At 42.5% G+C, this 14,108-nt stretch overlaps 1 protein-coding gene across 5 annotated transcripts in view; it reads right to left on the reverse strand.

Annotated features, from left to right (window-relative positions):
* The window catches only part of CDYL (chromodomain Y like), an 88,246-nt gene that overhangs the window by 25,121 nt on the left and 49,017 nt on the right, over positions 1 to 14,108 (reverse strand). For all 5 annotated transcript variants that reach the window (XM_054164074.1, XM_054164073.1, XM_054164077.1 and 2 more), the window contains exon 2: positions 12,801 to 13,467. In XM_054164074.1, coding sequence (XP_054020049.1) covers positions 12,801 to 13,467 — 667 coding nt within the window. The remainder of the gene's footprint in view (positions 1 to 12,800; positions 13,468 to 14,108) is intronic.

The raw sequence follows: 14,108 nt of genomic DNA on the forward strand, positions 1-14,108 counted from the left end.
AAATCTGAACAAATTTAACATGATAGCAAAAGCACATCTCTGGCACAAAGGCCAGAGCTGTGTTAAACTGCAAATCACTGCACAAAGGCTCTTCCGAGCAGCAGAGGATTGCCTGCTGCCTTTGGCAGTTAAGACATGCAGAAAGCAAACTGCTGAGCAATGGGTGACATTCTCAGGATCTGGCAGTTTCTGTCATCCTATACATTTCTTCCATATAATTCCCTCTGATGGCATGCCCCATATTCACCACAGACCTTTCTGCTATTGACATTTCCCTTTATTTTTCCTTTCCTTTATTCTTCTGGTAACGTGTTTAAGTTTGGATGGCAGGTGAAGAGCCTGAGGTTTTTGCCTCCTCTTTTCCCAGAAGGCTAAAATCTAACAAAAGACAAGTTTCATCGCTGTCAAAACCCATTAGTATTTCAAGTAAGACGGCCTAAACCAAACCCAACCCCTACAAATGTGACATGTAACAATGATTTCCTCTTACATTTTCAGTGGAAACTTACCCATTAGATATTGCTGTCCACTGAAATGTAGCCCCTGCAAACATACTCACACTAAAAATGGTGTAAATGTTCCCTTATGGTTTAAAATTTCTTCCTGGAAAGGATATTCCTATCTCCATCACAGTAAAAGAGGTTCAAGTTGCACTGAAAGCAATTGCTTTTCATCTGCCCAGTTGCATTTATGATGCAAGAGAATCAACTATTCTTTCATTCCACTATTCCATTCCTTATTGCCAGTGTAGCTGATTTTTCTACTGTGTGGATTTTGGCCTCAAACTTCATTAAAATTACTTAATCTGGGCTTACCTAACTTACATCTACAACCTATACTGCCCAAATCCATTTTGCTATCCCATGCCAAAGACTCATTTCTTGGTTAATTTAAGAGACCTATTTTCTTTTACAAAAGATGACAAAGTACATACTCTGCACTACCACTAGAACCAGCAAAAGTTAAATACCATCAGATGTAAACAGAAGCCCACGGACACTGCTCTGCAGACCTGCATTAATCCCAAGCTTGATATATTGGGAAAAACTGCCATTCAAAGCAAGTCTTCACATCCCTATTGAAAGTTCAAGTGCTGAAGTGTCAGAAATAAAAATAATAGAAACACCATTTATGAGCACTCCATGAACACCAACATGAGGTTTAGAGCAGAACAGGCCAGTGCAGCTTGGCAGGTACTAGCTGGACTGTAAGCAGAGTAAGACCATCAGTGTTATGGAAGCACTAAGAAGCACAGCAGTAGAGAATAAACAGAATCTTACTGCTGCGATGCTTGTAATAACTGCCATGAAATTATTGTATCTGAATCACAGGTATTTCAGGCAAAACCATTTGGTCAGACAGAGTGTTTGCCTATGGAATCCCTTTGGTTTCCAACAACATACAATGCTTGGAGAGAAAGAGACACAGACAAAGAACATAAATACTCTAAAATATTTGTCTTTTAGCTGTCAACCTGTTTCACAGTTTCAGATGCCTAACAATAGTTGTAAAGAGGGAAAAAATGAAATCAAATGCAGTCCCTAAAGCAAGTAGTGACATCCTAGAGAATTCTGAATGTTTTAAAGACAGAACTGAGACCAAACAAGCAATGTGAAGAACATTGTTCTGTAGGGTACGTGCTAAAATTGGCTGTCAAAAAAGGGGGGTGAGGAGCAGCAGTCATCAAATGAAGCCCAAGTGTCTTCTGCTCAGGCAATCTGAGGAGATTTGGGGGAATAAGCTTTCAAAATTAGAGATTGCACTGAAAAGCCGAAACAAGTGGACACCCTCTCCCACCCTCCCCAATAAAACAGAGCTTTGAGCACCTATTAGCTTCCTCATGGAAAGATCAGAGTATGGTAAACTATTGAAACTATTCTAAAGCAATTAGCGACCAGAATGATGCCAACTTTAATTAGGAGAAAAATCAAACACCTGCCAGCAAATGTAATGAATGCTCATACTGGAAATGAGCAAAATACTCTGTAAGACTGAACAAGTCCATATGTCCCCATAACATGGGATGAGCTATGTGGTACCGAAAGCGCACCCTGTCCTTGGCATTGACTCATTTTGAGCCAAAAATCTGAATCTCTGGAATATTTAATTACCCATTACTGCAGGGTACTGAAGAAGCCTCTAAAATTACCACCTTTACATTCTGCACTGCAAACCAGACAGCTCTACCTCCCATTTAGGAACACCTACTTTATTAATGTTACATATTAAAATTAGGAAAGCACTGATGACATGCTCTCCAAAACCAGTGGTCAGAACCCCTGTGATTAGGGGGGAAAAAAACCTCAACAGATGGAGAAGATGCTCTTGACACTGGTGAAATAACAAAATAGCAAATTACTGCATAAAGGCAATAACCATGGAAAGGCAAGAGAAACAAGGTATAGGTGAGAAAACATAGTGTATAAGTAACAATATTTCTGCATGAATCAACTAAAACCACCTTTCAGTTACAAAATATTTCTGGTTGGGCATCAGTCAGTGGTGGTGAGCAATTGTGTTGTGCATTGCTTGTTCTTCCTGGCTTCTATTTCTCTTTCATCTTCCTTTTCATTCTTATTACTATTAATAATTAAAATATTAATAGTAATAAACTGTTCTTATCTCAAGAGTTGTACTTGTTTTCAGTTCTTTTCCCAATCCCACCAGAGCAGAGGGGGTAGGAGTGAGTGAGTGACGGTGTGGCACTTAATGGGCAAACTCAGTTGCCCACTGAGTTTGTACCATAGTAAGACATTCAGCATGGAATCACCTGAGCCCATTCTATTTTGTTCCTTTACTAAGAAGGACGCTAAAGCAAGAAACAGAATCATAGAATTGTTCTGGTTGAAAAAGACCTTTAAGATCATAGAGTCCAACCATTATCTAACTCTACCAAGGCTGGTGCTAAACCATATCCTTCAGCACCACATCTTTCAAAGCCCTTCAGGGATGGTGATTTACCCACCTCCACTGTTTGAAGAATTTTCTTCTAACATCCAGTCTGGAATAACTCAAATCCATTTCCCCTTGTCCTATTGCTTGTTACTAGGGAGAAGACACTGGCCCTCACCTGGCTCCAACCTCCTTTCAGAGGGTTGAGAAAGCGAGGTGGTCTCCCCTCAGCCTCCTTTTCACCAGAAACTGCCAATGGGGAAAGCAAGCCTTTTCAGTAGGATGACCTCAACAGAAGTTTTCATAACCAGCCTACTCAGTTTTTCATTGCCAGCACACTCTGGCATTCAGAGAGGCACAACAATCTGCATGGGGCTTGGTGGGAAGAGCAGAGGTTGCCAGAAGGACATGTTTGGAGAGCACAGTAACAGGGCTGAGATATGTGTACATGGCTGAAACATAAGCTGCTTTTCTGCAAGCAAGCTCTTTTAATAGGAATCCAGTTTATTTATTTATTCAGAAGCAGATGGCATCCTTTCAAGATGTTATGCAGAACATGACACACAAACCAAGTATTTTCATCTGAGCATATTTTTTCTAATCAACTCCCTGCTATTCAGCATTAAATGACAAACACAAATTTAGTCTCCAGAGTCTGGTAATACTCCAGGCTAACTGAAGCTAACTCAGGATATAGTAAGAAGTGATGAAATTGTATGACTTGTAATACACTGGAGCACAGGCTAGATGACCTCAGTATCTTCTCACTTAAATGTTATATAAAACAAAATGAAACAAAACCAAGCCAACAAAACAACATTCCAACTGTAAGAAAAAAAATATTACTAATTGCAGGGCAAACCTCATAACCTAAAGTTAGTCAGAAGTGCCTAATGCAACCTTCTGTATTTATAGTAGGCAAAACAAGAAGCAAGAAATCCTATCATAAAGCATGCTAGTTTTAAACCAAAAGAAGAAGATTAAGGCTAGATAGAAGGAAGACATTTTTTACACTGAGGGTGGTGAAACACTGGCCCAGGTTGCCCAGGGAGGTGGTAGATGCCCTATCCCTGGAAACATTCCAGCTCAGGTTGGCCAGGGCTCTGAGCAACCTGCTCTAGTTGAAAATGTCCCTGCTGACTGCAGGGGGATTGGATTAGATGGCCTTTAAAGGTCTCTTCCAACCCAAAACATTCTACAAAGCCATACTGATATGCAATAACTCTTGCAGAATTCTGCATGATATTATTAATATCATATTATGGTTTTATGCAGTTCCTTTGGAACATGACCTTTAATCTCCCTGCACTCTGAAGCTCAAGCAACTACTTACAAGGACATCACATTCAAGAAAGCATTATCACTACATACAGACAAAACAATTCAGAAGAAAGCCCAATACCACCAATCACTTCCCTTCTCAGACTCTTTCTACTCTACACCTCAATTCTGTGACCACTGTGTGCCACCATTAATAGCTCCTACATGGTGCCCTCTTCACAGGGAAGGCCTGTCTATCCAGGGGTTTTGATGGGAAGAAGTTCATGTACCACACCACAGCACAATACAGGACACCCTCTCAGTGAGCCATCCTCTCAGTGCAGCCCTCATACAACACAGAATTCAGATTTAAAGAACTCCCACAAACTAAACTGGTTTTAGAATTTTCTGTGGATGGTCCTAATATTTCCCAATAATGTAACAATGTACTGTGGGGTTTTGGTTTGTGGTTGGTGGTTTGTGGTTTTGTTGTTGTTGTTTGTTTTGTTTTGTTTTTAATAAGAACATCCTGAAAGAACAAATTTACAGCAGAAGTGTAGAGGGGTTAATGCCAGGTCAGCTACAGACCCACTAAGTGACTCTTACACAGGTTTGTGCTGAACTTAGGTAAGCATTTGCTTTGCATTTCCCTTCCAGGTGGGTAATTTATAATACATCATTCTGCAGTAATAACTTCTTCATATTACACTTCAACTGCAAAGAAGATGTATTATTGGGGCCTAAACTTCTCCTGCAACAAATCTGAAACAAGTATGATATACACTAACCTGGTGTCATCCATTTCATGCCAGGAATTTGAATCTAGTAACTTATATTGTACAAGTCATTGTCATTTCAAAAGGAAAGCTCATGCAATTGTAGTTTGTGTGTTACTTACATGCATAAAACATCTAACAGAAAATGGAGAGCTCTGTAACACTTCATGCACCAATCTCCTCACAAATCGTGTTCAAAGAGATGACTTTTCAAACTGGGCTGTGCCAATAAGCAGTAACAGTGAACTCTTCATTATGACCAGATAGAACAAGATAAATTATCATTTCTTGAAGATGACCACTACAAAAATGACCACAGACAGGACTTTGGAGTAAAATATTTTAGCACACCATTGTAACAAGTCCATTTTCTTCCTCAAAGCTGAAAAATAATCGTAGAATGGTTTGGCTTGGAAAGGACCTCCAGAGGTCATCCAGTCCAACACTCCCACCATGAGCAGGGACATCCTCCATTAGATCAGGTTGCCCAGAGTCCTATCTGACTTTGAATATCTCCAAGGATGGGGCCTCAGCCAGCTCCCTGGGCAACCTGTTCCAGTGTTCTGCTGCCCTCATGGTAAAGAACTTCCTCCTAACATCCAACCTAAATCTACTCCTTATTTTAAAACCATTGCACCTCATCCTATCACCTCAGGCCTTTGTAAACAATCCCTTTCTAGCCTTCTTGTAAGCCCCCTTCAGGTACTGGAAAGCTGCTATTAGGTCTCCCCAGAATCTTCTCTTTTCCAGGCTGAACAACCAAAGCTCCCAGAGCCTGTCCTCATAGGAGAGGTGCTCCAACCCTCCAATCATTTCTGTGGCCCTCCTCTGGACCTGCTCCATCAGGTCCTGACCTGACCAGTGAGGGATACTGGTTGTCTTGTATCACTTCACCAGAAGAACTGAGAGCTCACCCTTAAATGTTAGCCAGACTTGAATAATTTTACCCATTGCTTTCAAAGCTGATTAACCATCATATGCTTGCTACATTTTCCTTTCACTCTGCAGCATCTAAATGGTTGTGGAAAGTAGCATTCCAGAAAGAGAGGAAAAAACCTTTGAAATAAACATCTCCTTTGATTCCTCAACGCAGAAACACCAAGTAGAAATAAATTAAGTGCACAAACCCCTCACTTCAGAGTATTTATTGCAGAACAGGTCCTGGATTCTAACCCATCCTTTGGGCAGCATTCTACTATAGGGGTGTTTGAGAAAACCCCTTCTCTTCCTTGAAAGTCATTATGAAATACACATTTTTTTTCATTAATGGCATGATCATGAATATATTTTTTTAACTTCATTCTAAAACTGAATCCTTTCCCCTTCCTACCTCAGGGCATGAGATCAGCAATACATCTAAATTCTCCAAATATCTTTTTTGCTCCCTCTCACATATTTAAAAACCTTTTTTTTCCCTCATTTATTTTTGTTTGCTGCTGCCTTTTTGTGCCCAGAAAGGTTATCTCTAACAACACCCACACACACACTTAGCTGCCTATAGAGGACCAAATAAATCTTAATGGAACAAAACCAGTCAATGTGCAAAGCAAAGAAAACAAGACAACAAAATGTCTCACTAGCTTCAGTAGCAGTAATCTGAGATTAACTTGTGTTTTGTAGAAGCTTTTAAATATTTAAAACAGGTCTTCAAGCTAATTGCCTACAGAAAGCAAAAATAGATGATTCTTTAAAGAAAGCAGAATACTCTGTCACCCTTTCTGATCATAAATCAAAACTGAAAACAACAACAAAGACAGGATATTGTTTGCAATACCCACTATTATCAGATTAAGTTTTTCTGAGAATAGAATAGACCAGACCAGGTTGGACCTTGGAGATCATCGAGTCCAACCTATCACCCAACACTATCTAATCAACTAAGCCAAGCACCAAGTGTCCCATCCAGTCTCTTCCTAAAGACCTCCAGTGATGGTGACTCCACCACCTCCCTGGGCAGCCCATTCCAATAGGCACTCTCTCTATGAAGAACTTCCTCCTAACATCCAGCCTAAACCTCCCCTGGCACAGCCTGAGACTGTGTCCTCTTGTTCTGGTGCTGGCTGCCTGGGAGAAGAGACCAACCCCCACCTGGATACAACCTCCCTTCAGGTAGTTGTAGACAGCAAGAAGTTCTCCACTGAGCCTCCTCTTCTCCAGGCTAAAGCAACCCCAGCTCCCTCAGCCTCTCCTCACAGGGCTGTGCTCCAAACCCCTCCCCACCTTTGTTACCCTTCTCTGGACACATTCCAGCAAGTCAACATCTTTCCTAAACTGAGGGGCCCAGAACTGGACACAGGACTCAAGGTATGGCCTAACCAGTGCTGAGTACAGGGGCAGAATGACCTCCCTGCTCCTGCTGGCCACACTGTTCCTGATGCAGGCCAGGATGCCATCGGCCTTCTTGGCCACCTGGGCACACTGCTGGCTCATGTTCAGCCTACTATGAACCAGTACCCCCAGGTCCCTTTCTGCCTGGCTGCTCTCAGCCACTCTGACCCCAGCCTGTAGCACTGCATGGGGTTGCTGTGGCCAATGTGTAGAACCCAGCATTTACATGTGTTAAATCTCATGCCCTTGGACTCTGCCCATCTGCCCAGCCTGTCAAGGTCCCTCTGCAGAGCTCTCCTACACTCTAGCAGATCAACTCCTGCCTCCAGCTTCATGTCATCTGCAAATTTACTGAGGATGGACTCAATTCCCTCAACCAGATCAGCAGTGAAGATACTAAAGAGCATGGTGCCCCGCACTGATCCCTGGGGGACAGCACTCTGGGCTTGGCCCTCCAGCCACTATCTACTCTACTATCTAGTATATATATTATATACTCTACTAATATAAGAAAATTAAAAATCTCTCTCTGAATTAAGAAGGGTGTGACTAGCAGGTTGAAAAAGGTTCCCTTTTCCCTCTATCTTAGTGAGGCCATTCCTGTGTTGCCCCAAAATGCCAACTGAATTTGAAACCTGTCCAGCAAACTGAGGAATGGGGGGAGAATACAACCCAACAGGACTCTTCAGACTGGAGGGGGCTTTGAGCTGACTATCCCAAATAAAATAACAAAGGTCTCTTTGTGATTGAGTAAATGAAAACTGCTTTTCTCTCTATGATTTGCTAAATGCACATAATAGAAGACCCAAGATTGCACAGTAGTGCATTTGAACACGAAGTTTAACCAGTAATTTCAGAAGTTAGGCAGGCATTACACAGGACTTTAACCCATTTCATAGGCTTTTGTTTACACTAATAAAATACTTGGGTGCTTTCCAGCCCAAGCCAGCAGATAACAAGCCACCAAGTGCATTGTACAAACATACTGTAAAAGGAAGTTCCTGTCTTAGGCCTTTTTTTGGAATCACATTTTACTACTAAATCAAAAGAAGAACAAACAAAAAAGTGAAAGGAAGAGACAAACTGCCCCTGCCTTTCCAGGATGATAAAAATACAGGAAAATCAGAAGACCTGTCACACAATCCCACCTTTCTTTTTGTTGTACTGTCCACAGTAATTCACACAGCAAGAAATTTCTGCAACTCCATTTTGCTTTTGGGGAATGCTATATGGATAGTTTGTCAGCCACCTGGTCAACTCAGGTGTTTCACACCCACACCCCTTTGTCAATTGCCTTGCTCTTCCAAGGGGAAGGTGCCCTAATGAGATATGCTGGTGACAGTGGACTGCTCCTTATGTAAAGGCCAACACCCAGGCATGTACAGGGAGAAAGAAGAAAGTAACTGGTAGAATCTGGGAGGGAACTGAGTGACCTGCCCTCACACCAAGGAGCAGGGAACAGCTGAACTGCTTTCAGAATAGAATAGAATAGAACAGAACAGAATAGACCAGGTTAGAAGAGACCTTCAAGATCATCATGTCCAACCTATCATCCAACACCACCTAATCAACTAAACCATGCAACCAAGCACCCTATCAAGTCTCCTCCTGAATATCTCCAATGATGGTGACTCCACCACCTCCTTGGGCAGCCCATTCCAACGGGCAGTCACTCTCTCTGTGTAGAATGTTCTCCTAACATCCAGCCTATATACTGTACTAATATAAGCTCAGCCTGGAGTTGTATTGAGAAAGTACTTTTCTCCCCAGTTCTGGTTGTCTCCACAAGCACTTACAGGCCTCCTTAGCTCCTGTTGAGATTAAAGCTACTAGACATGTACCCAAACGACAGACACTATTTTTCTTGATGATCACCACCTTATTCTAACAAACCAGAACCACAGCAATATTCATTCAGTGACCCATTCCCACTTCTTCCATATATCACCCTTCTTGACTTTGTGGTATATTATTACTCCATCCACTCAAGGCCTTTAAAATATGAGCATTTAACTCAATGGTTTTCTTTAATAAGACATCTACTTTGGGTAGCAGCTAGATTTAACAAGCTGAAACCCACAGCTCCCAGAGCAAACATTGCTGTTATGTTATTCCCCTGTCACCCCTGAATATTTGTATAAATATTTGCTGATTGCCTTTGCTGAGGCTGTAGGAACTCTGGAACAAGAACTGTATCACGGCAGTTTGTCTCACGAAAAGCAGGACTATGTGCTACAATACTACTAATACTTCCTAAGAATTGCAGCCCTGGGGTTTTCCTGTGCATACAAGGGGGGCTGCCTGGCATGTACTTTCATTGTAAATTAAATTCCAAAAAATAAAATAAAAATGGGCAGAACAAAGAAAGAACAGACTAAATGCTGAAGTTCCACCACCCTGAACTGGAACTGCAACATCAACGCCAGCCACGCAATTCAAAGCCAAGTAATCTCAAAGCCCAAAATTGGATTGGGGTGCAGAAAGTCCCTTGCTTAGTCTTGCTCCTGTGCAGCCATAGGGCACTTGCAGAAAGTCAGTGGGGGCACCTGTGGAGAGGAGTAGATAAGGCAGGTAACCATAAACCAACCAACAGGGGGTTCCAGCCCATGGACATCATCTTCAGGATAAAGCTGGACAGTGGTTTGGATCGATTTACTTCTATTCGATTTTATTGTTATTATTTCTAATCAAGCTGGTGTAGTTTTCTTTCCCAACCCATCAATCTCTCTCCTTTATTGCCCTTTTCCTACCTTTGGGAAGGGAAAGGGGTTCATAAAGAACGTCTATTACTCATCTAGTGACTGGCCTAGCCATAACCCTTGACAACAGTTTGAGTGAAAAAAGGTATTTTTCAAGATGGGTTTTTGTCATCCAGACATCATCCTCCATGTGGAAATAGGAACTCGTAAGATTAACAGAAGTTCTATGCAGGTGGGAAGTTTGGGAAGACTGCTCCAAATGCCAGGTCTGTCATTTGTATTATTAAGATGACAGATCTGGTGCACAAGAAGATGAGATTATGAATTTGATGGAGTTTCTGCACAAGTAATCTCTCTCATGATGTACGACTCCCGAGGTGGTGCTGGAAACGTGACGAGGCAGCCATTTCAGACCAAAGGAATGTCCTGAGTAAGGAGTGAAATGGGATCTTGAGCTGCAACAGCCCCATGCATGGGAGGGAAGGAAACAAGCATCCATTTACAGCATTTTTTAATGAGCAGCAGTGTGAAGTCAAAACCAGCAACAATAAGAGAGTGGTTTCAATGAAGAGGCAGAGAATGGGTTAGCTTAGGAAGCTCCAAGGCCAGGCCAGCCCTAGGAGCCAGGGCTACCTCTCTGGGCTTCCCTCTAAATAAAGGTCCATTAGCCATGTAAAATGGCTCAGTGAGAACCTGGGCTTCCACAGAGATCAGTCCACAAAATCCCAAACAGCCTGCAAAGAAGACTGATATCCTACAAAAATGGGAAGTATTTGTCTTTTGCAACTTTGTTTCCAAGTTTTAGAATGAAGAGAACTACTGCCTAATTTGGATGCTGCCCCCAGAAGTGGTGCAGAGGAGCACAACTGCCTGCAAAACTTTATTTCATGTGGACATTTAGCATCCATTTCCCATCAGACTACACAACTCAGCTTGGGGATCAGCAGCAGCACACCAGGACAGAATGGGAAAGCCTCAGTTAATGTACTTGTACTAATAAATCCCCAGCAGCAGACAGAGGGTGAAAAAACATTGTGTATTTCTGGACAACCACATATTGTGACTACCTCCTGGCTCTCCTTCTTATGATCCACACCTTAAGATCTTAGGAAAACACCAGGAAAGTCTTGTACTGCCATCATCCCTAGGGTGACTCAATGACTTTCAAAGTTAGCTGCCCAGAAGGATGCCTAATAAGAGCTGAAGGAGGTGGTGGCAGTTGCAACATCTCAGTGAAACAGGTAAAGGCAGCTCAGCTAATATTCTGTGTTACCACTATTCCTGGGCAGGCCTTTTTGCTTCCCACTGATGCCCTGTGCTGGGGTCCTCACTGTACTGCTGCTACCATAGTGAAAGGCTGGTAGGAATGATTTAACTGTTTGCAGTTACTGAACTACTCGAGAAGGTCTTTTGTGTCCCAATGTTTTATCCCAGAAAACATTCAGGATGGAAAAGACCCTCAGATCACCAAATGCAACTGATAACCCTACTCTACCAGGCTCACCCCTAAACCATGTCCTCAAGCACCACATCCAAACGGCCTTTAAACACATTCAGGGTCATGACCGCTACAAGGTTAAAAAAACAGGACACCAAAGGCAGTGCTTATCAACACCATACTCCAACATTAATTATCACAGAATCATCACAGGCAGACACACACTCCCTCCTCTACCTCACCTTCTCAGAAAACTCACACTAGCATTTCTCGCAGTTCTCCCTTCAGCTCTGTTTACATCCTCTGTGATTTACACTGCCCTTGTAGCCCATGCAAAGGAAGATATATTCCTGGCATCCATGTGTGCACTACCATGGTTACCTAGTTCAGCTGGAGCAAACCAGGGTGATCCATTACCTGACTCCACAGCTCCAGGAGCACACTGCTCCTTTGCCCACTGTATTCCAACCTCTCCTGGCTTTTCAGAAAATCTGGATGCAAGCAGCAGCGAGGCACATAGTGCAAACTTTCCCAAAGTCCTCAACATGTTTTTTGGCCTGTATCACAGAACCACCAAGGTTGGAAGAGACCTCAAAGATCATCAAGTCCAACCTGTCACCACAGACCTCATGACTAAACCATGGCACCAAGTGCCACATCCAATCCCCTCTAGAACACCTCCAGGGATGGTGACTCCACCACCTCCCTGGGCAGCCATTCCAATGGTGAACGACTCTCTCAGTGAAGAACTTTCTCCTCACCTCGAGCCTAAACTTCCCTTAGCACAGCTTGAGACTGTGTCCCCTTGTTCTGGTGCTGGTTGCTTGAGAGAAGAGACCAACCCCCTCCTGGCTACAACCACCCTTCAGGTAGTTGTAGAGAGCAATAAGGTCTCCCCTGAGCCTCTTCTTCTCCAGGCTAAACAATCCCAGCTCCCTCAGCCTCTCCTCGGAGGGCTTGTGCTCAAGGCCTCTCACCAGCCTTGTTGCCCTCCTCTGGACATGTGCAACCTTCTTCAATCCCTGCTCATATCATTCGCCTGTTCCCATAAACTGTTTCAAATAGTCATGCTATGCTTGCCCTATAAACTTAAAGCAACGATGCAGTCTCTGGGAATGGTACGCTGAGTGTGTGTACCATACAATGTCAAGGCAGACACAGATGTATCTTATGGTGACTCTGAAAACACAAATACCAATGAATCCCTGCAAGGAAAGCAAAAGCTGACAGAATCTGGAATGGCTTTGCAGTCAAATAGTTATGTAAAATAAAGTTGTGAAACTCTCCAGACTTCAGTTAACATGGCTGAAACAAAGTGGGGAATCCGTTTGCATCTCAACAGCACAAAACCAGAAAAGATCAGTCAGATGACAAAGCCACAGCAATGCGACCGACTGGCACACCTACCTTTTCCATTTATGGTTAATGCTGATGCAATGGAGGCTGGTACTGGCACGGGCAATTGTGGCACTAGGGAATGTATCCTCGGTCGGCTCCCCATCCTAGCACGCTCTGCACCAGGTCCTAGTAAAGCTCCCACCGGTTTTTCTGCTGCTACTTCTGGCGCTACAGAGTCTTCCTGATCCTGCTCTATATGGTCCATTTTATCTGGGCTTTCATTCTGGAAACCATCAACTGTCGTCCGGCTCTTAATTGGACTTTTGGGCACTAGGATTTTAATACCTGATTTTGCAAGGTCCATGTTTTTCCTCCCAGAAAGGGATGGTGGATTGTTTTTCCGGAACTTCTGGGTGGCAGAAAAGAGTTGATTATTTTTTGACTCATGATCTTTACCCATAACTAAAGATTTAGTAGATGTCTTTGAAAAAGAACTATTAGTAGATCTAGAAATCTGTTTTCTGGCATTATTTGGAGAGGTCCTGTTTGTCCTGGTTAGTGTGCTTTCCTTCTGCTTTTCGTTGTGGCGTCTGTTGAACTCATGTATATATTCCTCACAATTGACAAGGTGCTGCTCTGGCTCCCAGGTATCGTCTTCACTGTCGTATCCTTTCCACCGCACCAAATACTCTGTTTTTCCTTTCTTGTTTTTCCTCTTGTCAACAATTCTCTCTACCTGTTAAAAAGGAAAATTCAACATCAAATATGGGCAAATAATTTTAAGCATAAGTGGGCTATAAAATAATGTTGAGTTTTGTAGCTCTGTATTGTAGCTCTACAGATTACAGTCTTTTACTGCAGGCTGGAAATTCCTCTTTGCAGATCAGACTATTTTCACCTCATATCAGACATTCTAAAATACCAAAATTATTCTACAGTAAGTATTTTGGGTGCACAAAAACATGACCATGCCACTGTACAGGTGACAATCAGTCCTGGCTCCAGTGAAGTTCTGACACCAGCCTCAGAGTGGACATGATTTCCCTCTCTGGATATAGAGCTCATGTTTAAATCTGCTGTATAAATACAGTGTTTACTTCACAAAACTGATCAATTTGATATTGTTGAATAATTTGCTTGTTTAGCCTGAGGCACATACAAAAATCTCTTACTTACAGCAAGCTATCCCTTTAGCTACCAGGGATAAGAGCATACAGCTCAGAAACTGGGGCAAATACAGAAGAATTAGGGTGTTTTTTTTCAGAAACTGTTCTTCTTTACTTGTTTTGGATAGTCTTTGATACATATACTTGAACAAATTACCATGCCTCACTTATCTGCAAATAGAGATGGTATTTATGTCACAAGTATTAAATA

This window comes from Dryobates pubescens, chromosome 9 (genome assembly GCF_014839835.1).
Source record: "Dryobates pubescens isolate bDryPub1 chromosome 9, bDryPub1.pri, whole genome shotgun sequence".
In the NCBI taxonomy this organism is placed as follows: Eukaryota; Metazoa; Chordata; class Aves; order Piciformes; family Picidae; genus Dryobates; species Dryobates pubescens.